Raw genomic sequence first — 23,587 nt, 5'->3', positions numbered from 1 at the left:
TGGCACGATTCCGGGCTGAAATGTAAAGGACATAGTTAGCGGGAGTTCGAAGGCTCTGGAACCTTTTGTGAGCTGCCTCTCTATCTACTTTGCGAATTTACACTTGCGATGCTATTCGTCGACCATATTTTCGCAAAGTAAGAAAACCACCTGTACTATTACTACATTCATTTTTACGTGCAGCCTATAGCACCGGTAGGCTTTCCTTGAGGAGGCAGCAGGCAAGTATTTTATAGTGGCGCCATCTTTTCTTGGCTCATGATGCTCCCCGGAGTTTGTTCTTGATTCACTTGGACGGTTTCCTCTAGAGTCCGGGTTCATGGGTGGTCTTCAGGACAACATGTGGGTAGTCTTAAGCCACTCGGCGGTGGCTGAAAAATCCCAGGTGGTACGGCGGATTGGAGCCCATGTCGTCCATCATGCGGTGAATGTGGGGCCCGCATGCTAACCACACAGCCGCCGCCTACCATAACATATTCAGTAACTGAATTGTTCAACTTAAAATTAAGTGGAAATCTGGGGAGGCGGTGGTCGAGTGGTTAGCGTGCGAGCGTATTAGCCCGAGGACCTAACGCGGACTTGGTTCGAGACCCAAGCAAAACAAGCTGATTTTTCAAATCATCGCCGAGGGGCGGAATATAACTCACATGCTGTCCGGATCTTCAGTGAACCCTGAACTTAGCGACTTCGATCAAGAGGAGCACCGGAGGGCAGCATGGGCCAAGGAAGTGTCACATATCACGGTAGCCACTATGATTAAAACTAGCCTGCGCCACTAACGGGCTGAAAGACCATAACACCTCTCAAGATAACCTATAAGCGCTACAGGTAGAAAAAAAAGCGTGTTTTGTAAATTCGAACCTCAGATGTTTGCCGTTGTTTTGAGAGTGGCGTTGTTTTTGAATGCAGGATAAGCGATGTTCTACTGTACTGTGTGTGTGTGTGTGTGTGTATATATATATATATATATATATATATATATATATATATATATATATATATATATATATATATATATATATATATATATATATATATATATATATATATATATATATATATATATATATATATATATATATATATATATATATATATATATATATATATATATATATATATATATATATATATATATATATATATATATATATATATATATATATATATATATATATATATATATATATATATATATATATATATATATATATAAGCAACAATTTATACAGCGAAAGGCGCCCTTGTATGGAAGAGGTGCACACGAGTTAAATGGCGCGCCAGCCAGCGAAGATCTGCTGGCTCAAGAAATGCAAGCTTGGCAGACATTATTTGTTCACGTGATCATCTTACGGTCGGGAACATTCGTGCATAACAAGTAATTGTATTGAAAACTGACATAGGAATACGCAGCATCTGGTATAAGTTGGGTAGGCGGTGGCTGAACTGGTAGCGTACTGGGCCCACATTCACCGCGTGATGGACGACGCTGGTTCGAATCTCGGATTTTTCAGTCACCGCCGAGTGGCTTAAAACTACCCACATGCTCTCCTGAAGACCACCCATCAACCCGGACTCTAGAGGAAGCCGTCCAAGTGAATCAAGAACGAGTTCCGAGGGGCAGCATGAGCCAATGCAAGATGGCGCCAGTATAAACACTCGCCTGCGCCACTACGGGCTGGGCTGACCATCAGGCCCCACCGGGAAGAAGCCTTGGGCCGACCATCATGCCCCACCGGGAAGATGCCTACAGGCGCAATAGGCAGCAACGTAAAAAAAAAAAAGAAAAAAAGAACAGTAAGGAAATAAACAAGAACTGATTCACGAGCACATTGGTGGATGAGTGGTAGAAACTATACAGATATGGCGGTAAACCAATACAACTGAATCCTTAAATTTCTGAAATTAGAAGTATTTACGGATGGGAAAGGAATCTGATTAAAATTAACTCCCAGGAACTGCCATGTGTAGGTGGTTTGAATTCTTGTATCCTTGTGTTTACCTGTGTATCATATAAATAATGGCAAAGCCCCTCTGACTCCCTTATGCCTGTTATTAAGATTCTTAAGATTGATGTTTTCTATGCCCTATCTGGCCTCAATCCTCAGAAGGCTAATGGACCTGATGGAGTGCCTCCTGTTGTTCTTAAAAACTGTGCATCCGTGCTGACACCCTGCCTGGTCAAACTCATTCACCTCTGCCTGTCAACATTTACCTTTCTTTCCTGCTGGAAGTATGCCTTCATACAGCCTGTCCCTAAAAAGGGTGACCGTTCCAATCCCTCAAATTACCGTCCAGTAGCTTTACTTTCTTGTCTATCTAAAGCTTGTGAAAGAATCCTGAACCGGAAGATTTAAAAGCACCTTTCCACTTCTGACCTTCTATCTGATCGCCAGTATGGGTTCCGCAAGGGGCGTTCAACTGGTGATCTCCTTGCCTTCCCAACTGACTCTTGGTCATCCTCTCTTAACCGCTTCGGTGAAACCTTTGCTATTGCGCTGGGCATATCAAAAGCCTTTGATAGGGTCTGGCACAAATCTTTGCTTTCCAAACTACCCTCCTACGGTTTCTATCCTTCTCTCTGTACCTTTATCTCCAGTTTCCTTTCTGACCGTTCTATTTCTGCTGTGGTACACGGTCACTGTTCTTTCCCTAAACCTATTAACAGTGGTGTCCCGCAGGGTTCTGTACTATCTCCCACTCTCTTTTTGTTGTTCATTAATGATCTTCTTTCCAAAACGAACTGTCCTATCCATTCTTACGCACACGACTTTCTACTGATGTTCATCCCAATACTGTCCAAACCCCTTATGCAAGAGTTAACAAGCATCTCCATTCTTTCATCCCCTTCACTGGTAAACTTTGGAACAGCCTTCATTCGTCTGTATTTCCGTCTGCCAATGACTTGACCTTTTTCAAGAAGAGTGTATCAAGACACTACCTGAAATTGACCTCTCTTTTGGCTACTCTTTATTTTTATCTTTCATAGGAGCGGCGAGTAGCGGGCTTTTTTTTGTACTCTTATTATTGCCCTGAGCCGTGTCCTCTGATGTAAAAATAAATAAATATATAAATAAATAAATAAATAAATAAATATATATATATATATATATATATATATATATATATATATATATATATATATATATATATATATATATATATATATATATATATATATATATATATATATATATATATATATATATATATATATATATATATATATATATATATATATATATATATATATATATATATATATATATATATATATATATGTAAGTTTTCAGTTTTGTCTGTTTGGGCGAATAATCATGGGTTTAATTATGAAATGTGTTGTTCGAAACTGGACCACAGAGTCAGAATCACGTCAAACCTAAAATTCTCCAAGCAATGAATTGAAACGGCAATTAAATGAGTAGAATTTTAGGATTCATTAATATAAACTTTTCATGACAGGACAGTTTTGGTCTCCTACCATGCAAGTGGCATTCATTCCTAATGTAGAAAATATTAAACGTTGAGCAGCAAAGATAAACTTTTCCCTTCGCAGGAAAACTTACGAGAAAAGTCCTTTAGCTTTAAACCTTTTCTTTCATGAGATATTCTGCCTCCGAAGATGGCCTTCATTAATAGGTATTTGTCATTCAAGAATAAAGATGTAATAGTACCACTCTACACGAAACAGTTTAATCATACTCTACTTGGAATATTTATTGCACTGCTGGTCTCCCCACCGTGCAAAGAACATTGTTAGAATAGGTGTTCAATTAATTTAGGGCAACTAAGATTATCTCTTCTTTGCGCAACATACCTTACGTAAAAGATTCATCTCTACATGTTCTCTCTTTAAGAAACGTCGCTTCAAGGGAAAAATATATGAATGTTTCCCTAAACTTCATGGCTCTACGAAACAGGACAGATCCAAATTTCTTATGATAGATGACACGTCACGAAGTAGATACTATGTCACACAACTAAAGTATTATCATATATTCAGACGTAACCATTTTTTTTCAACAAAGTTGTTGTAGAGGAAAGAAACAACCTCGCATCTCCAGTGATTCCTTGCAACACGATTTATTCATTTAAAAACAAACTCGAACGTCACTGAGCGAGGGCATAGATGCAACATCTTGCTCTCTGTTTGAAGTGTTTTTACTAATGTTTAAAGGTCATCTAGTCTAATATATAAAGTAATGTGGTTTGGTCATATTAGTAATTCCAGATTTTCGTACTTTTCAGGGAATGTGACTATTTGGATACTTCTCCTCTGGACAGAAGCAGAAAGCTGAGCAGCGAAGGTGAAAAAACTCGTACAAATAGTAATGATAAAGAAATATTATAAACTGTAATCATGACAATATCAATGATAATCAAGTCACCAGGCAATGGGGACACACGCCTGAGGACGTGTTGCCTAGTCTGTACTACGACACCAGTCCCTGGGGTTCCCCTGGTAAGTCGTCATGCAGGCCCACTTCCCATCCCAAGTACTTAACGGCAAGATCTATCGATTCTACAAGTCATGAACTCTGTGGGCGTCCCCTTGGACTCCACTCAAAGCTGTTTCTTACAGAAACAACCATATGAGCAGGGTCATCCTCTGGACAGCGTGCCACATGCCAGTAAAACCAGGGTTGACATTAATGGATTATGCTGGAAATATATATCGAATCAGTCTCACGGACTAGCCGTCAGTTTGACACAAAGTCACTCCAGGGGTATCCTCTGATTCTGCGTAGGCACAGACAGGACAGCAATCCGCCTCTCCAAGTCACTATTCAGTGTTCAAAGTTCATATTCATAGAGTCAGACAGGAAGCTCAAGCTCTTGAAGATCCGGATACTTATTCTTCTGCACAGGTAGCGACAATACAACATATTCGTATTGAGCGAGTCCATAACACCGCGGACTAAACCAATCTGCCGTAAGAATTCCTGTCGAGACCCGCTGTTGTTCTTAACTACGTTAGCAAGGTGAGTAAAGTTTTCAAGGATACCAATGTACTTGCCACACGCATGAACAAATAAGACTGTACTGTTTTATCTACCAGGGCTCCTCAGTACCTGTACTTCGGTGTTGGCCCAGAAGACCAGGAGTCCCAGGGGATTAATTTATTCTGGAAATGCCTCGAAAGCCAGAATCTCCAGCGGCTCCATAAGTATTTCTGCATCACCGGCAAAAACAAAGTCATTGACTTTAGTATTGCCATCAGATGCTCCAAAATGACTCTGATCCATAGCTCTGCCTAGTACCCATTCCATACAATTGTTGAAAAATTGTTGTGTGTTGAAAAAGTGATGGCTCAAGGGTACAGACCTGCCTCACTCCTTCGTTCACAGGAAAGAACTTTGACATCGTCCACACATACTTCGCAACATTTTCAGTCCCAAAGAACAGACTAGTCAGCAACGTAACGCTCTTTGCAGGAATTCCACAGAGTCGCACGAGTTCGTAGAGTGCCTTGCGATGCAAAAAATAAAGCGCCTTCTTGAGATCGACATTGGATCCTCTGTCGAAACCCACTTCCGTGTTCCACGAGTACGCGAAGCGCTAGGATACGGTCAATTGTCGACTAATCAAGGGTAAACTCTGTCTGGTCAGGTCTCTGCAGTTTCATTAGTAATAGATGGGCAAGCACCTTGTCTGGAACTGTAGCACCGCAATACCACGGTTGTTTTTACAGTCCTGGCCGTACCCCTTCTACCTTCCCAGAGAGGAACGACGAGGCTCCACTTCTAGTCACGAAGAAAAGTGCCAGTTGGCACACTGCAACCCGTGGATAATGGCCTCACCTCCAGCTTTAATTAGCTCGGCATTGATGTTACAGATACCAGGTGCGTTTCCACACCTTAACTTTGCCACAGCCTCTCTGACCTGTTTAAAAGAGGGTTAACTTTGATCGATGGGTGGATCAACATCCCCCACCTGCAACCGAGCAGCTGAAAGCTGCCAACTCTGAGGGTCCTCTATGTATAACTGTTCAGAGTTCTCAGTCCAATAAGCCTTCTGCCCATCCATGTCTGACAGGAGTCAGCCATTTGTTGTTCAGATAGCGTCCGTCTGAGGGGGAGGCTCGGAGCGGTGCTTAATCTGGGCTCGGTAAGCAGCTCGGTCATTCGCATTACGATGACCCTCGATATCCTCAGCGAGGCTCCTGACATACCTCTCTTGTCTTTGCTCAGGAAAACTCTAGGCCTATGCGACAGAGTCCTATATCGGTTCCGATTCCCAGCAAGCCTGACAGCGCGACTCACTCGATATTTTTCAGCGTGTATTCCCAGACAAAGCCACTTCTCAATATCGGCGCTCTTCAATGCATTCCTTTGTAGAATGAAGAATTTTACTTTTGAAGGTAACCCGCAGTTCTACATAACACTGAAAGGTGCTGTGCATAACGAACAGATATGAGACTCACTGCAAACTCATGGACGCATGCTAGGTCTTTCAGCCTTTCAAGATGGAACATAATATTGTTGCGTCTCCCGATTTTTCTTGATCTGACATGAAGCTGTTTTGTACCAACAAGCCTATGATCAGTTGTAAAGAACACAGCACCCCGGAAAGCCCCGCATTGTGAAGGATCCTCTAACAAATATTTGATCAGATGTGGATCTCTTCAACTACCCCTGCGTCATTTCTTTACCAAGTCTAGTAGTGCAGCTCTGGTCTCTGGTACCAAGAACGTGCAATTCTCAACCTCCTGATTCTTACTAAATTTAAGGGGAGAGAGCTGTTAGTGTTCCTGGTATGAGAACCACGGGGACCAACACCTAATTATAATCGGTGTAACGAAAGCTGGCGGGGATAATTCTTCAGTGATGGACTCGCGGACTTGGTACATTTGCTCTGGTGATGGTCTCTGCTTCACTCATTGGCCTATTATTTACTAGATATAGCCTGTGGCAAATTCCGCTATCTCTCGCTCTCTTCTATCCATTTAAATCAGCACTACTGATACATAGATGTAGTTATTCCTATAATCTTTCTTATGGCTGTTTTATACCCACAAATAATGGAAATATATTTCAGGATCAATGATAGCACGATGGAAGAGAAGATATGACTCTTGCCTTAAGCCAATAATTGCGTTAGGACTATGTAGAATCACTTCACATTACGACTAAGTCAGGACTAAAAATGTACCAATAAATCTTATAATAAATGAGTTAATGAATGACGTTGTGTAGACTGTAGCATGGCACTTTGCAGTAGGAGCAATAGTAGGGGAAAAAGTATTGCCTCTATAGCCCATAAGAATATCAAGTTCCCGCCTCAGTGGGTAGATGTCCGTTTACGTGCAGTTCCGACTTAATTAATTATATTATGAATATCGTTTCATATTGATCTAATAGTTCAAAAGGAATATGATTATCAATAAAGATATTATTGCATTAGTCTCTATCGGTGCAATCTGTTACCTTAAACCCAAAAAGCGTTTTGGTAAGAATTCAAAGCCAATTTCATGCACTTTAGAACAAGTTATGAATTGGCAAATGAGCGCGCAGTACCATCACCCAAGCAATGATACCACCAAGTCTGCGAGTCCCTCCCTGAAAGGAGGAACTCCCCAACTTTCGTAACACCGATTATTATTTTCTTTTAGTACAGAACCCTGTCAGTGACAATAGTAGTATTGAATTACAAAAGACAAGTACTGAAGTACAGAAGACATTAAAGATAATAACTGTGTATCGAGGGGGGGCATTGGTCTAACAGAGAGTCGAGTTTTGCGGAGAGTACCAACTTGTCCTCAGTTATATACATCTCAGTAGGAACGTAAATTTCAACAACCAACATTAAGCCCAGTGTGCTTCAACCTCGCTCGCATTATAAGATCATCAAGAGGAGAAAACTCATCCACGAATGGCTGTAATTGGCTGGATGTGCCAACAACTACCTGCTGAAGATGGACACTATTACTCATGCCAAACTAGTGTGATAAATGTTCCGAGTATTTTTTTTTTTTTTTTTTTTACGTTCAGCCTAAGGCGCCGGTAGGCTTTCTTTTCGGGGCTTAAAAGTCGCCCCAGCCCAATTTGGCGCAGGGAAGTGTGTATAGTGGCGCCATCTTTCGTGGCTCATGCTATCCCCCAGACCTCATCTTTGATCCTCTTTATTAGAGAGAGACTCTAGAGCTCAGGTTGATGGGTGGTCTTCAGGACAGGATGAGGGTAGTCTTATACCATTCGCTGGTGACTGAATAATCCCAGTTTGTGGTCACGGGCGGAACACAAACTCGCGTCCTCCTGGACGCTGCACCCGCACGCTATGCATTCAGCTACCACCATTTATTTGGAAGACGCAAGTGTCATCATTTTTGGAACTAATTGCCGTGACATGTGAAAAAAAGGAATAGAAGACACACCTTCCACTTATTAGCAACAATGCGGAGAGCATATGCTTAAGATTATGAAGTATTTCAATTTATCATCTCAAATGATCTACTTCACTCTAGACCATGCTAGGCATATTGCTCATACTCATCCCCCCTCTGACTCCAATATGCCTGTTATTAATTTTCTTAATGCTTGCTATGCCTACTCTTGTCTCAATTCTCAGATGGAGCCTGATAGTGATTCTTATTGTCCTTAAAGACTGTGCTTCCTTGCTGACACCCTACCTGTTCAAACTCTTTTGTCTCTGCCTTTCAACATCTACATTTCCATCCTACTAGAAGTACGCCTATATACAGACTGTGCCTAAGAAGAGTGACCGTTGCAATCCCTTAAACTACCGTCCTATAGCTTTACTTTTCTGTCTTTGTAAAGCTTATAAATCAATCCTCAACCAAAAGATTCATGTGCATCTATTCACTTCTGACGTTCTATCTGATCGCCAGTATGGGTGCCGCAAGGGGCGTGCTACTGGTGATCTTGCTCTCTTAATTGACTCCTGGTCATCCTCTCTTTGCCGTTTTAGTGAAACTTTTTCAGTTGTGTTAGATATATTGAAAGGCTTCGATAGAGTCTGGCACAACTCTTTGTTTTCTAAATTACCCTCCTACGGATTTTATCCCTCTCTCTGTTTCTTTATCTTCAGTGTCCTTTCCGGCCGTTTTATCTCTGCTGTGGTAGACGGTCACTGTTCTTTCCCTAAACCTATCAACTGTGGTGTCCCGCAGGGCTTTGTCCAGTCTCCCACTCTCTTTCTGATATTCATTAATGATCTCCTTTCCACAATAAACTGTCGTATCCCCTCATACGCCGATAACTCTACTCTGCATTATTCAGCTTCTTTCAGCAGATGACCCTCCCGACAGGAATTACAAGACTCCAGACTGGAGGCTGCAGAACGCTTAACCTTAGACTTTACTATAATTTCCGATTGGGGCAGAAGGAACCTGGTGTCCTTCAATGCCTCAAAAACTCAATTTCTACACACATCAGCTCGACACAATCTTCCAAACACTTATCCCTTATTTTTTTTATTACACTCAGCTTTCACCTTCTTCTACATTAAACATCTTCAGTCTATCTCTAAATCAAAGTCTTAACTGGAAACTTCACATCTCTTCTCTCACTAAATCATCTTCGAGGTTGGGCGTTCTGTATCGTATCCGCCAGTTCTGTTTCCCTGCACAGTTGTTACCCATATACAAGGGCCTTGTCCGCCCTCGTGTGGAGTATGCATTTCACGTATGGGGGGGGCTCCACAGACACAGTCTCTTGGACAGAGTAGAGTCTAAGTCTTTTCGCCTCAACTCCTCTCCTTTTACTGACAGTCTCCTACCTCTTGAATAGCGCCGCCATGTTGCCTCTCAATCTACTATCGATATTTTCACGCTGACTGGTCTTCTGAACTTGTTAACTGCATGCCTTCCCCTCTCTCGCAGCCTTGCCGCACACGACTTTCTACTCAAGTTCATCCCAATACTCTCAAAATTTCTTATGCATTCACTCATCATCGTTCACGCTGGTAAACTCTGGAACAGTCTTCCTTCATCTATATTTCCTCCTGCCTACGACTCCTGCCTCCTGCCTCTTTCAAGAGGAGAGTATCAGGGCCCCTCTCCTTCCGAAATTGACCTCTCTTTTGGCGCCACTATAAACACTCGCCTGCGCCGGAACGGGCTGGGCCGACCATCAGGCCCCACCTGGAAGAAGCCTTGGGCCGACCATAAGGCCCCACCGGGAAGATGCCTACCGGCGCAATAGGCAACAACGTAAAAAAAAAAAAAAAAAGAAAAAAAAAAACCCTTTTTTTTTATATCAGCGGTGATATACGTTTTTTTTCCATTACTATATTTTTTATTTGCGCATTAGCTGTTTCCTTTACGCGATATAGGTGTGAAACCCCTGAGAGACGAGAAGGCAGACGTTAGGGCAGAGGAATTTCGTTTCTCTCTCTCTCTCTCTCTCTCTCTCTCTCTCTCTCTCTCTCTCTCTCTCTCTCTCTCTCACACACACACACACACACACACACACACTCCCGCCGCCTATATCCTTAATGGTCCACCAAGCCCAAACCCAGTTACCCTTCCCATTCTAATCCACTCTAAAGAAACGTCGCCTCCAATGAAAACTGATCGAATGCTTTAGAACATTTCATAGTTTTACGAATGTGGACAGATCCAAATTGTTATTGATTGATGACACGTTCTCAACGAAATATAGTGGCACAAAACTGAAGTGTAAACAGATAAATGCAGACTGCACCTAATTTTTTCTTCACCAACGTTGAAATAAACTCCCACCTTTAATGGTCCTGTGTTATACGATTAATTCATATGATAACATGCTCGAAAGCCACTTCCTTCAACTTGATATTCACTGAAGTAGAAATGCAAAGTCTTGGTTGGGGAAGCGGTGGCTAAGTGAATAGCGTGACGGCGCCGCATCCAGGACGACGCGGGTTCGCGCCCCGCCCGGTACCACCAGCTGGGATTTTTCACTTACCGATGAGTGGCCTAAGACTACCCACTTGCTGTCCAGAAGACCACCTATCAACCCGGACTCTAGATTCTAGGATCAAAGATGAGCTCCGGGGGGTAGCATGAGCCAATGCAAGATGGCACCACTATAAACGCACTTACCTGCGCCACGACCGGCCGACCATCAGGCCCCATTAAGAAAGCCTACCTGCACCATAGGCGAATACGTAAAAGAAAATGACTACATAATAATAATATAATTCCACTTAGTTTTAAGGTCGAAAAAGGGCAAAAAAAATCTTTACAAGGACAATGAAACGAAAATTCGTACCTTTAATGTGTTTTATTGTGGATATTTTGTTACAGTTTGTTACAATTAGTATTTTGTCATGTCGCCCTTACACTTGATCACCATCTGTAGTCGTTTGGACATGGATTCAGCAAGGTTGGGGAAGTAGTTGGGGTCCATGATTGTCCAGTGTCTCTTGAAACTTCTTTTTCATTACATTCCAGGTATTTTCTATAGGGTTAAGGTCAAGGGAATTACCAGGCCACTTAAAAACATCAATTTTATGGTCATTGAGAAACTTCATCACGACCTTTGAAGTGTGGGCAGGTCTTGCATAAAATAATCACACTGATGAATGTCCCAAAAAGGAAGCAAATGTTCTTCCAAAACATTAATATAATTGCTTCCTTTCATGGTTACATTATTGGGAAGGAAGTACAATCCTCCCCTGCCCAAGTTTCCACTGAACGCACCCCACACCATCACACCGTCAGGGTGCTTCACGGTCTTCACAGTATATTTCGGGTCATAACGTGACACGGTACTCGGACGACGCACAATTTTTGAGCCTCCTCTGACTAGCCTAAAAGTGCTCTCATCACTAAACATCACTTTTTTTCCACTGCTCAGATGTCCAGTGTTTATATTTCTTGCAGAATCCAAGCCTTTTCTTCTTCATGGCTGCTGTGAGCATGGGCTTCTTTGCGACACGGCGAATTGGTAGATCCAGATCTTTCTGCAGGCGATGGCGAATTGTCCTGGTTGCGACGTTCTGGAGGAGCTCTGGGTGATTTATTTTGAGTTCAACGGCAGTTATAGCAGGATTTGATAACACTTCACGCTTCAGAAGCTTATCAGTCCTTGCCGTTGTCTTCTTAGGTGCTCCAGAGCCTGAATTCCTCTTCGGTACCGTCCCTTTTGGCAATGGCGCCGCCGACCGCTTCAGTTGATAAATAGCTTCTCTTGACACCCCCAGATCTTTAGCAACAGCAATCACCGAATCCCCCTTCTCTAGCAGAGTCAAAGCACGGGATTTCTCTTCCATTTGCAGCTTCTTCTGATCCATTCTGTGCAGTTGGAGCAAAAAAGCACAACGTCAAACTTTAACGGAAGTAAAAAATTACAGGCTGGCTGGAGCGCTCCGTTGATAAACCTCCCTGTAAGAGCACACAAAGTGCACTGAAGCTTTGCTGGGTGGTAAATGGTTTCTAGACGTAAGTAGATGGCGCGCGCACTATATAAACCCCTCCCACTTATGGCGGGAAATTCAAGTAAAATCTTAACGCGGATTATTCGTGTAGAGCTTTCTTTGCGCATATAAGTGTAAAGATTTTTTTTTGCAGGCACTAGTCTGGTCTGAATATCTATGTATGTAAAATTCCCACTGTTCCACACAGTACTAATCACCTTAAACCTATATACGACTGCCCCTGCTGATTCATGAGCACACGCCTTTGCCTGTAATTTCTCAAGATTACACTCCAAAGGGATGCATCTTGAGATATTCTTTGACTTCATTTGGGTGGTCGCAATGAACTTAGCACTCCGAAAGACTCTACATTTCAGAAGGAGTCTCCAATGAGTACTAATGAGAATTTGATCGATCTTTTTGCCATACCACTAGCATTGCTATACCAAGGTAAGCGGCTAGGCTCGCACCAGCAATCCTCAGTCTTCTGGAATTTCAGAAGGAGATAACTGTTATTGTCTCTGGTGCCAGCGCCGTAGGAGCCAACTCATGACTCGTGGCTCTGTGATCTGTCAATAATTGGATTGACGTCACCCAAGTCAATGAATGTGTCATATGGGGGATCACTGATCGACAAAAGAGTCGAGCTTGGAATACATCTCTTTCTCCTCAAGTTTACATATCTCGGTAGGGGCGTATACTACAATGAGAAATATGAAGCCCAAGCATCTTACGCTCATCAACCGAAGGAATCCCAACAATTTAGAACTGCCGTCGGCAAGAAGAGGCTACAACTTTGAGCCGAGTACCATCGCTCTGGCCTTACCAGTAATAGGTATAACCCCCACTAGTTATCTCTCCATTGCTAAGTCTCCCCATCTCGGATAGCCTTCCCAATGTAAATTTTGATCCTCCCGAGTTCATCTGATGGGGTAGTCGATAACCCTCTGAGAGGCTCAGGATGTTCCTGACAATCAGACGACGAAGAGCCCGCCTAAAGTTACCCTTAGGGCTGGCTCGACGAGCTTGTGTCTCGTTTGGACCACCCTGGCAGTCACCAGGAAAAGGGGGCGAGTGTGATTGGTGGGGTGAGGGTGCTTTCCTGCCCTACTTAGAGTAAGGGATGTCATATATATATATATATATATATATATATATATATATATATATATATATATATATATATATATATATATATATATATATATATATATATATATATATATATATATATATATATATATATATATATATATATATATATATATATATATATATATATATAATTTAAAACTCACTGTCCTATCCCCCCTCCAACCACCACGGAGCACTATAAGGGGAGGCTGATTGTTGGGTCTATAAGCCCAACAGCCCCAGAGGTAGCATGATATTATAAGCAACCACGACCTAGCCAAGTGGTGGCCTCTCGGCTCACGGTCTCGCTAACTAACCGACGGACCTCACCGAGCAAAGAAAGGCCGCCCGTCTTGGCCGGAATGAAGGACCAAGTGGAGAGAAAGAAACAGTTGATGGTTGAGAACGCTCCCTTTTTCTTTTACGTTTTTGACTATTGGGCCGGTAGGCTTTCTTTGTGGAGCTTGATGGTCGGACCCAGCCCGTTGTGGCGCAGGCAGGTGTTTATAGTGACGCCATCTTGCAATGGCTTATGCTGCCCCATACCCCGGAGCTCATCTTCGATTCTACAAAATAGAGTCCGGGTTAATAGGTGGTCTTCCGGACAGTGTGTGGATAGTTTTAGGCCACTCGAGAGTGATGAATAATCCCAGCTTCTGTCAGTGAGCGGTGCGCGAACCCGCATCGTCCTGGACGCGGCGCCGTCACTCCATCGACTCAGTCACAGGCTCATCTTACTCATCTAGATAGGTCTGCCCCAAACTTTTGTTCTTGATTGGGTGAAAATGAAATGTTGTAATATTCAAGCTTTTTTCACAATGAAGTATTTGATGTTTATGAATATAAAAAAAAACTCGCACCTTATTACTGGGTTTCATCTATAATAACCATATACGTACAGTGCTTGTATCAAACAGCATAGTCAAATCATACTCGAACGAACAGTGGCTGTTGAAATACCTACAATGCATCTCATTTTAGGAATAAAAAAAAAAAAACATCTCTAAGTAAAAATAAAAGGTATTTCAATTATAAATTAACTTATAAATCACATGGGTGATATTAGGAAGGGCCTAGCATCATATTCAATAACATGTCATGCTACTTTGAATATCATCCATGCGATACACCTGCAACATATTTTATTTCAAATGCCTCTGATTTGCACTCACGGAACCAAATTTATTTTTATGCACCTCAAATTAAATAATGCTTATTAATTTTGACTACTGTTCATTTGCCTATGGTAAGACTTGATTGATACAAGCTTTGATGTGCTGGTATAGTAAAGTATTTATTCAAATTGGTATGCTAGGGGTTTCTTTGATTTTAAAGTGTTCGGGTTCTTTGTATATAGATAAACATTTAGATGTTTAACTGTAGAAATATGTTGAATAACTATCAACACATAGCGAGCAATATCGGACATGTTGATTTTCAACCAATCATGAGCTACATTGCACATGTGCCGCATTTATCAAAGTAACCGCTCTGTTAATGAACACATTAAACGAAACCGACTATACTAATATTTGTTTATATCAAAAGAAGCAGCTCGAGGCAAAAAAAAAAAAAAAAAAAACGAAAAAAGTCCGCTAAGTACTGCTCCTATAAAGAAGTAAAGAATAGTGGTTAAATGAGAGGTCAATTTCGGGGGAAAAGGTGTCTTGATACTCTCCCCTTTAAAGAGGTCGAGTCGTCGGCAGTAGGTAATACAAACACAAGGAAGGCTATTCCAGAGTTTACCAGTGAAAGGGATGCAATAATGAAAATACTAGCAAACTCTCGCATACGAGATTTAGACAGAAAAAAGGATGAGCTAGAGTAAAAACACGAGTGCAGCGGGACCGTTGTTTAGTCCACAGTTAGCAAATTCAGAAGAGTAGTCAGCATGAAAATATCGATAGAAGATCGAGAGAGGCAACATTGCGGCAAAATTTCAGAGGTAGTTGACTGTCAGTAAGAGGAAGGGAGTTGATGAGACAAAGGGCCTTTGACTCTGCTCTGTCCAAAAGGTGCATTCTACATACGAGGGCGGACAAGGCCCTTGTATATGGACAGCATCCGTGAGGGAGGAAAAATGATGGAGGCGATACAGAACGCCTAACCTCTAGGAATTACATTAATCTAGGCTGGAGGCTGTAAGACGCTTAACCTCACACCTTGCCAACATTTCCGAAGGGAGAGTAAGTTGTTTGTGTCCTTTAATGTCTCGAAAACTCAATTTCCCCACGTACAAACTCGACACAATCTTCCGAACAACTATTCCCTATTCGTCGACGCTGATATAGTAAGAAAGGGGATATGAGGTTTCCTGTTAAGATTTTGATGGACCGAGGATGTTTAGTGTAGAAGAAGGTGGCAAGTGAATATTATCGACGAATAGGGGATAGTTGTTTGAAAGACTGTGTCGAGTTTATACTTAGAGAAATTGAGTTTTCGAGGCAATGAAGAACACAAAGTACATACTATCCCATCGGAAATGCTAGTTAGGTCTGAGGTTAAACGTTCTACAGCCTCCATCCTAGAATCATGTAATTCCTGTTGGGAAGTCTTCTGTCAATGCAAGCTGAGCAATTCAGAGTAGAGTCATAGGTATAAAAGTGGATAGGACAGTTTGTTTTAGAAAGTTTATCAATATACAACGTCCTTAGGGACACCACTGTTAATAGGTTTAGGGGAGAACAGTGGCCGTCTGTCACAGCAGAGATAGATCGCCCAGAAAGGAAACTGGAGATAAAAGTACAGATAAATGAATAGAAACCGTAAGAGGATAGCTTAGAAAGCAAAAGACTTGTGCCAGACTCTGTTTAAAGCTTTTGAGATGTCTAAGGCAATAGCAAAAGTTTCACGGAAACGGCAAAAAGGGGATGATTAAAACTCAGTTGAAAAAGCAAGATCACCAGTAGAACCCATACTGGCTATCAGAAAGAAAGTGAGAAGTAGACAGATGCTTAAGAACTCTCATGTTACAGATTGTTTCAACAGCATTAAAAAAAAAAAAAACAGTTAAACAATAGGACGGTATTTCGAAGGATTAAAGCGGTCACCCTGCTTAGGCACAGGATGTATGTAGGCGTACTTCCAGCAGTAAGCAAAGGTAGTTGTTGAAAGAGATATTTTTGGCTAGGTGCCAGAAGTCCATAAAAAAATAAGAGAAAGCATAACTAACTAATAATGGAAAGCATACGCACGGGGGCGCACCGCTTCACTCACTCGCTGTCCATACTACCGGTGGTCCTCCCGAGCAAGCTCCCATGCAACTGCCTTGTCCAGCCCAAATTCCTCCTTGCAGGATCGGCTGACTTGCCCAAGCCATGAGTTACGAAGACGTCCCCTTGGTCTCCTTTGCTCAGGGTTGTCTCGCACAGAAACAACCCTGTGAGCGAGGCGCACCACGTGCTGTTAACAGGCCTCGATTCAGTTTCACGTAGTAATCGCTGGCCCGATAGACAGTCATCCCGAAGATATCCCATGATCCTACGAAGACACTTGGTACCAAAGGCATCAACACGCTTCTCCAAGTCGCTAATCAGTATCCATCTCTCATAGCCATACATTAAGACAGGGAGCACATGCGACTTAAGGACTTAAATCTCTTTCCGCCTGCATAGATATCGCCAATGCCATATATTCGTGTTAAGCGAGTCCATAACACCATGAGCCAGCCCAATCCGTCGAATAGCTTCTTGGGGAGACCCACTATTGTTATGCACTTCGCTACCAAGGTATGTGAACCTTTTGGTGACTTCGCCATCCTTACCACAAGCATGGACAGACTGAACAATATCATGCAAGAAGCCTCCCAACGACTGGACTTTGGTTTTGGTCCATGAGGCCTTAGGTCCCAAAAGGCTTCGCCTCCTTATGCAGCACTTTGAGAGCCATCACCAGGACTTCCAGCGATTCAGCGAGGAAAACAGCATCGTCAGGAAAAAAACAAAACAAGATCAGTGACCTTGATGTCGCCAACAGATGCTCCGCAACGACTTTGATTAGTAACTTTACCTAATACCCAGTCCATACAAGTGTTGAAAAGAGAAAGCATGCTGTTGGTATTTTCTACTGATGAAACAGTTTTGATGAGTCTGAAATATATGTGGCATGTTTCCGGACAGTAATGATTGTGATTAGCAGGAGTGCGAAGGTTCAAGCACCTTTTTTAAGCTGTCTCTCTATTTTTTATATCACGAGAAGCTATTTAGCATGAAGATTAGAGAAACTACGGATGATGTGTGCCTCCATTCCAGTAACAAGCACATCATTAATGTGCTGGGCACACACAGAGCAGTAATCTTTCCATGGGGAATCGGGAAAGTACATCTTCCGGTCATCCCACCGAGCTGAAGAGGAATGCCAATAGCACCGCCTCTTCGGTGTGTCCAGAGGCTTTATAGAAGCGATAGAACAAAATACAGATATGAGGTTGTGATCGGACGACTTCAACTGAGAGAACAGTTGAATAGAATAAGATGTAGGTTTAAAGGGTAGTGGTCTAGAATGTTGGGTGTATCTCCAAGGCGGTCGGGAGTTTTTTTTTTTTTTTTTTTTACGTCTTGGCCTATTGTGCCGGTAAGCTTCTTCCCGGTGGATCTTGATGGTCACTCCAAGTCTTCTTCCCGGTGGGGCCTGATGGTCGGCCCAGCCCGTTCTGGCGCAGGCGAGTGTTTATAGTGGCGCCATCTTGCATTGGCTCATGCTGCCCTCCCGGAGCTCATCTTTAATCCTAGAATCTAGAGTCCGGGTTGATAGGTGGTCTTCTGGACAGCATGTGGGTAGTTTTAAGCCATTCGGCGGCGGCTGAAAAATCCCAGCTTGGTGGCACCGGTCGGGGATTGAACTCGCGTTCTCCTGAACGCGGGGCCGTCTCACTATCCGTTCAGCCACCGCCTCAGACACCGCACGTGAAGGATGCTGACATTAGGGTAGTTTAATGTCTATCTGGATGAGGAGTGCAGCGTGTTCAACCTCCACGAGCTTTCTTTCTTTCTTCATTTTCTCCTCCCTCTTCATGCTTCTTTCTTTGGGTAACCGGGGCATTTATCCTCTCAGGTGTCCTGTGTCCCAGCTTCACGATAAGCAGCCAGACCAGCGCCTGAATTGGGTTGGCTCGGAGGAGGAGTTTGCACCTTCTCTACCACAAAAAAGAAGAAAATAAACTTTCATCCAGAAACAAATCAAAAGGTAGAGGTTGTGGCTCGCTCCCGATCCGGTTTTGCCCGGAGCCCCGACCGCGCGGCAGGCTTTCTGCATGCATTCGCACCGGGTGAGCCTGCTGTCAGTGACGGGAGCAGGGACTTCGGGCCATGGACCTCGGCATCTCGAAGGAGGAAGAATCCCTACCCCCTCTTTATTTGTGGATTACCGGGGAGGTGCATAAGTGTCGCCTACCCGCAGGCCCGGGATTAGCCTTCAAAGGTGTTCTTCGTGTGGGCTGCTGGCATGTCCTGAGCCTCTTTGTGGAGAGATCAATAGGAGGGGGGGAGGGGGTGCACCTTCTAATGGTCTGGTATTGGCAATGGTGTCCGTTTTAAGCGGGTAGCTAGGCATCCTCAGCATAATGCAACCATTTGTGCTTGAGGTTCCTCCGGTTGATGTGTGTATTATGCGAGAGGCTGAAGGACACATTGGGCTTCATGTCTCTTGTTGCAGTGTACTCTCCTACCGAGATGTGTGAAACTGATGAGAAGTACAAATGAACACAAAGGAATAACAAACAACAGCAGACCTGCTGGTCCTTACGAGGCTGTTTGTGACAAGCTACACTAACTATCTAATCAAAGGTGGAAGATGAAGGACAGCAAAGGCGAAGGCTCCTCCCCACCCCCCCATCCCTCCAGCCAAAGCTGGCAAGAAAGGAAGAAGAACCATGCAGCATGGAAAAACTGCATGGAAATTATGTAGGAAAGAGGAAAGAACTACCATTACTGCTACCACTAACCGGGCGATAAAAGCGGACAAGGACACCAGTATTCGAAAGAACTTAACGTTATTACGACAATGAGTAATACCTTAGTTGCTGGTTGGATTCAAAACACTTGTCTAATCTATTCTTGAAGGCCGTAACTGTTGTACTATCAACGACATCACAGGATAGAGTTCCAAACATTAACAACTCAATTGAAGAAGAAGTGTTTAGCTTCGTGAGACGAGAATCTTTTACCACTTATCTTCAAATTGTTATTTCTTCTTGTTCTATTTGATCGATCAATTGTAAAGTAATCTTCCGCATTAATGTCACTGAATCCTTTAAACATTTTAAACACTTCTATTAGATCGCCTCGCATTCTTCGTTTTGATAAGCTGAATAAATTTACTTCTTTAAGCCTTTGTTCATATGACAAATTTCTCAACCTAGGAATCATCTTTGTTACTCTTCGTTGAACCCGTTCCAACTTTTCTATGTCTTTTCTGTAGTAGGGAGACCAAAACTGTACACAGTACTCTAGACGGGGTCGAAACAACGAATTATAGTTTTAATATTACTTTTTCCGATTTATTGTTAAAGACTCGTCCGATGAAGCCAACCAATTTGTTTTCAGTTTTAACTACCTCTGAAGAATGCTGACTGGGCTTGAAATCACTTGATATAGTGATTCCAAGATCCTTTTCTTTACTTACTGCAGAAAGTTGTTGGCCATTCATTACGTACCGAACGCGATTGTTATTTTTTCCGATGTGCAATACTTTACATTTGTCAACGTAAAATTTCATTTGCCATTGATTGGCCCAACGTGCAAGTCGATCTATATGTGATTGTAAAGCTTCTTCGTCGAGTGTCGCAGTTACTTTACTAGCAACTTTTGTGTCATCAGCAAATTTTGATACTTTGCAAGTAAGCCCATCATCGATATCATTAACATAAATTAAAAAGAGCATGGGGCCAAGCACTGATCCTTGAGGTACGCCGCTTCTGACATCGAGTCAGTTAGATGTAACACCGTTTAGAACAACTCTCTGTTTCCGCTCAGAGAGCCAGTCCGCAAGCCAATTGTGAATGTTACTCGAGATACCGTGCGCCAATAGTTTGCTGAGCAATCGTTGGTGGGGGACCTTATCAAATACCTTTTGAAAATCCAGATATATGATATCTACTGATCTGCTTTCATCGAACACCTCAAAAATATAATGAAAAATATCAAGTAAGTTAGTCAAACACGAACGTTTACTACGGAAGCCATGTTGCAAATTATTTATTATATTATTTTCTTCGAAGAATTTCACCATATTGTCGTGAATGATAGTCTCCATTAACTTACAAACAATCGATGTCAGGCTAATTGGTCGATAGTTTCCTGGATGAGACTTGTCCCCCTTTTTGAAAATTGGTGTGACATTTGCAAGTTTCCAATCTGACGGAACTTTTCAAGCTGTTAAAGATTTATTGAATATGATGGAGAGCGGTTTACAAATTTGATGTTTGATTTATTTTAAGACCCTAGGGGTCATTTTGTCTGGACCAAGAGCTTTGCTCTCTTTAATCTTTTCAATTGTGCGTAAAATGTCACTTTCTACGATGAGCACGCCACTTAACATCTTTTCGGTCCCTCTAACCTCCGGCGGTTGAGGTGATAAACAATCTTCGTCGGTAAATACGGATGCGAAAAAGTTATTTAGGATTGTAGCCATTTCATTTTCATCGTTCGTGTGGTTACCATTATCATTAGCAAACGGTCCGATACCACAAGTGAGTGACTTTTTATTATTTACATAGATAAAAAATTCTTTAGGACTAGATTTACTCGTTTCCGCTATATATTCTTCAAAAAATTTCTTGCTTCGTTTTATTAATTTCTTGGTTTCGCGGCGAATTCTGTCCAACTCTAGTTTGTCAGCCTCACTCTGAATTGATATGTATCTACTGTATACGCATTTTTTAAGAGATAGGCTATTTTGAGTTTCGTTATTCCACCATTTGGGTTTCTTCTTAAAAGCTGAACGTCTGTTACGATAGGGTATGCATATGCTTATGGCATTGTTCAGTATTGTGGTGAAGGCCCCCCAAAATGTATCAATATCTGTTTCCGCCGAGATTTCAGTCCAGTCAGAATTATTTAGAATTGATCGGAGTCTTACGAAATTCGGAGTCTTACGATAATCAGGCACCTTTTCTTTACTAGAAGTTACTTTACTTTTTTTCATATTGATGCTGAATGTGATTGTTCGGTGATCGCTAGAACTAAAAATTGGACCAACATTTACTTCGTTAACTAGATCAGCTGTCGTTGAAAAGATAAGGTCAAGTATATTATTTTCCCGATTCGATTCTTGAACGTTTTGATGCAAATCACTTTCTAGTAAATTTGTGTACAGGTCGAGCCCTGTATGACAGTTCAACGGTTCACCCCATCTTTTCATTGGCAAGTTAAAGTCCCCAACAATTACTGCCTCGCAACTGCTACTTGTTTCTAATAATAATTCACTTAATGCGTGGTCGATATCAAGAGTCTGCCTTGGCGGTCTGTAGATAAATCCAATTACTATTTTACGAGATTTATTTTTAATCTCAATGAAGACCGTGTCTACATTGGTTATAATATCTGTTTTCACGGATACTGGATGGAGAGAGTTGTGGATATAAAAGATAACGCCTCCACCCTGTCTGTTCTCTCTTTCATGACTAAAGATGGAATAACCCGGTAATCTATATTCCGCAATGAAATCTCTATTTGAAGTGTTTATCCAAGATTCTGTGACTCCGATGATGTGATAATGATTTGTAGCTGCGAGGACTTCTAAGTCTTCAAATTTGTTACATAGGCTACGAGCGTTTACATAGCAAGCTTTAATGTGATTCGAGTCGGGGGTTTCGCGGGTTGAGTGCTCCCTTACGGTGGCGCTGCTGGTGTTCTCGCCTCCGCGTTTTTTGGCTTTCGAAGAGCCACTTGGTCACTGAGCAGCCTCCCGAAACGGGCTGCTCCAACAAGGATAAAGTGGATGCCATCAGGAAGGAACAAGTCTGAATCGTAGTAAAAATTGTTCCACAAGTTAGCGAACTGGACTTCTTCTTGTGAGCATAGGGACTGAAGTCTGTTGTTTGTGCTGAAGGCCTTACTGTAAAAGCTAGACTCGGCACCGACCCTCGGGAGGATTTCTGAGATTATGATGTTACTGGCATCCGTTTTGCGTTTATACTGGTTGATCATGCGGCGGTATTTCTCAAGCAGTTCCTCAGAACGGGTTGTCTTTACGTCATTTGTCCCCGCGTGAATGACAAAGAGGGTGTTTCGGTCGGCATTTCTCGTGACATCATCGCACGCTGCGGTGATGTCGTCCAGTCTGGCACCTGGATAGCAGTAACGTTTTCTGTGGCCGTTTGATGAACGACCACAGAACTCAACCAGCTGGCCACGCACGATGGAGTCCCCAACTAGGCGAGTCTCGAACTCATCCTCCATGGTGTCTGCCAGCACCTGGAACCTATTGAAGGTAGTGGGGGTTAGTAAATCCTTGGTTGCCTGCTTCGGTTTGGCTCCATTCCTTACAGGTTGGAACCCGATATCCTGTGAAGCAGGAAGAGAAGCGTTTAGTGGGGCAGGCTGGAAGTTGTCCTGTGAGGCAGGCTGGGAGTTAGCCTGTGAAGCAGGCTGGGGGTTAGCCTGTGAGGCAGGCTGGGGGTCAGCCTGTGAGGCAGGCTGGCGGTTGTCCTGTGAGGCAGGCTGGGGGTTAGCCTGTGAGGCAGGCTGGGGGTTAGCCTGTGAGGCAGGCTGGGGGTTAGCCTGTGAGGCAGGCTGGGGGTTAGCCTGTGAGGGAGGCTGGGGGTTAGCCTGTGAGGCAGGCTGGGAGTCAACCTGTGAGGCAGGTAACACTTCCTCCCGTGAAGCAGGAGGGTCGTCTGGAGAGGGCACAGTCTCGGTGGAGGGCCTCTCCACCATCGATGGTGGAGTCACTGCCACATTACCTAAAACAAATTCCTGAAGGGCTACGAATTTCTTTTCAAGATCATTATGCTTGACTTTCCATTCAGTCACAGCCTTCTGAAGATGTAATCTTTGAACGCAGAGGCGGCAAGTTTTACTCAGCTGGAAGAACTGAGCTGCAAATCGTCCGGGACAGACGTCACACTTAAGGTTCGAAGGCATTGTTAGAAATTTAA

The 23,587-nt window shown here is 42.8% G+C and overlaps 1 protein-coding gene across 5 annotated transcripts in view; it reads left to right on the top strand.

Annotated features, from left to right (window-relative positions):
* Positions 1-23,587, top strand: part of LOC126980192 (nuclear hormone receptor HR96-like) — a gene marked incomplete in the record, with an annotated part of 172,268 nt that overhangs the window by 84,433 nt on the left and 64,248 nt on the right. For all 5 annotated transcript variants that reach the window (XR_007732970.1, XM_050829816.1, XM_050829815.1 and 2 more), the window contains 1 exon segment: positions 4,249-4,307. Coding sequence is in view for 4 of the 5 variants with exons in the window: in XM_050829816.1 (XP_050685773.1) it covers positions 4,249-4,307 (59 nt within the window).

Source organism: Eriocheir sinensis, chromosome 43, assembly GCF_024679095.1.
Source record: "Eriocheir sinensis breed Jianghai 21 chromosome 43, ASM2467909v1, whole genome shotgun sequence".
Lineage (NCBI taxonomy): Eukaryota > Metazoa > Arthropoda > Malacostraca > Decapoda > Varunidae > Eriocheir > Eriocheir sinensis.
This window is presented reverse-complemented; position numbering and strand designations above follow the sequence as displayed.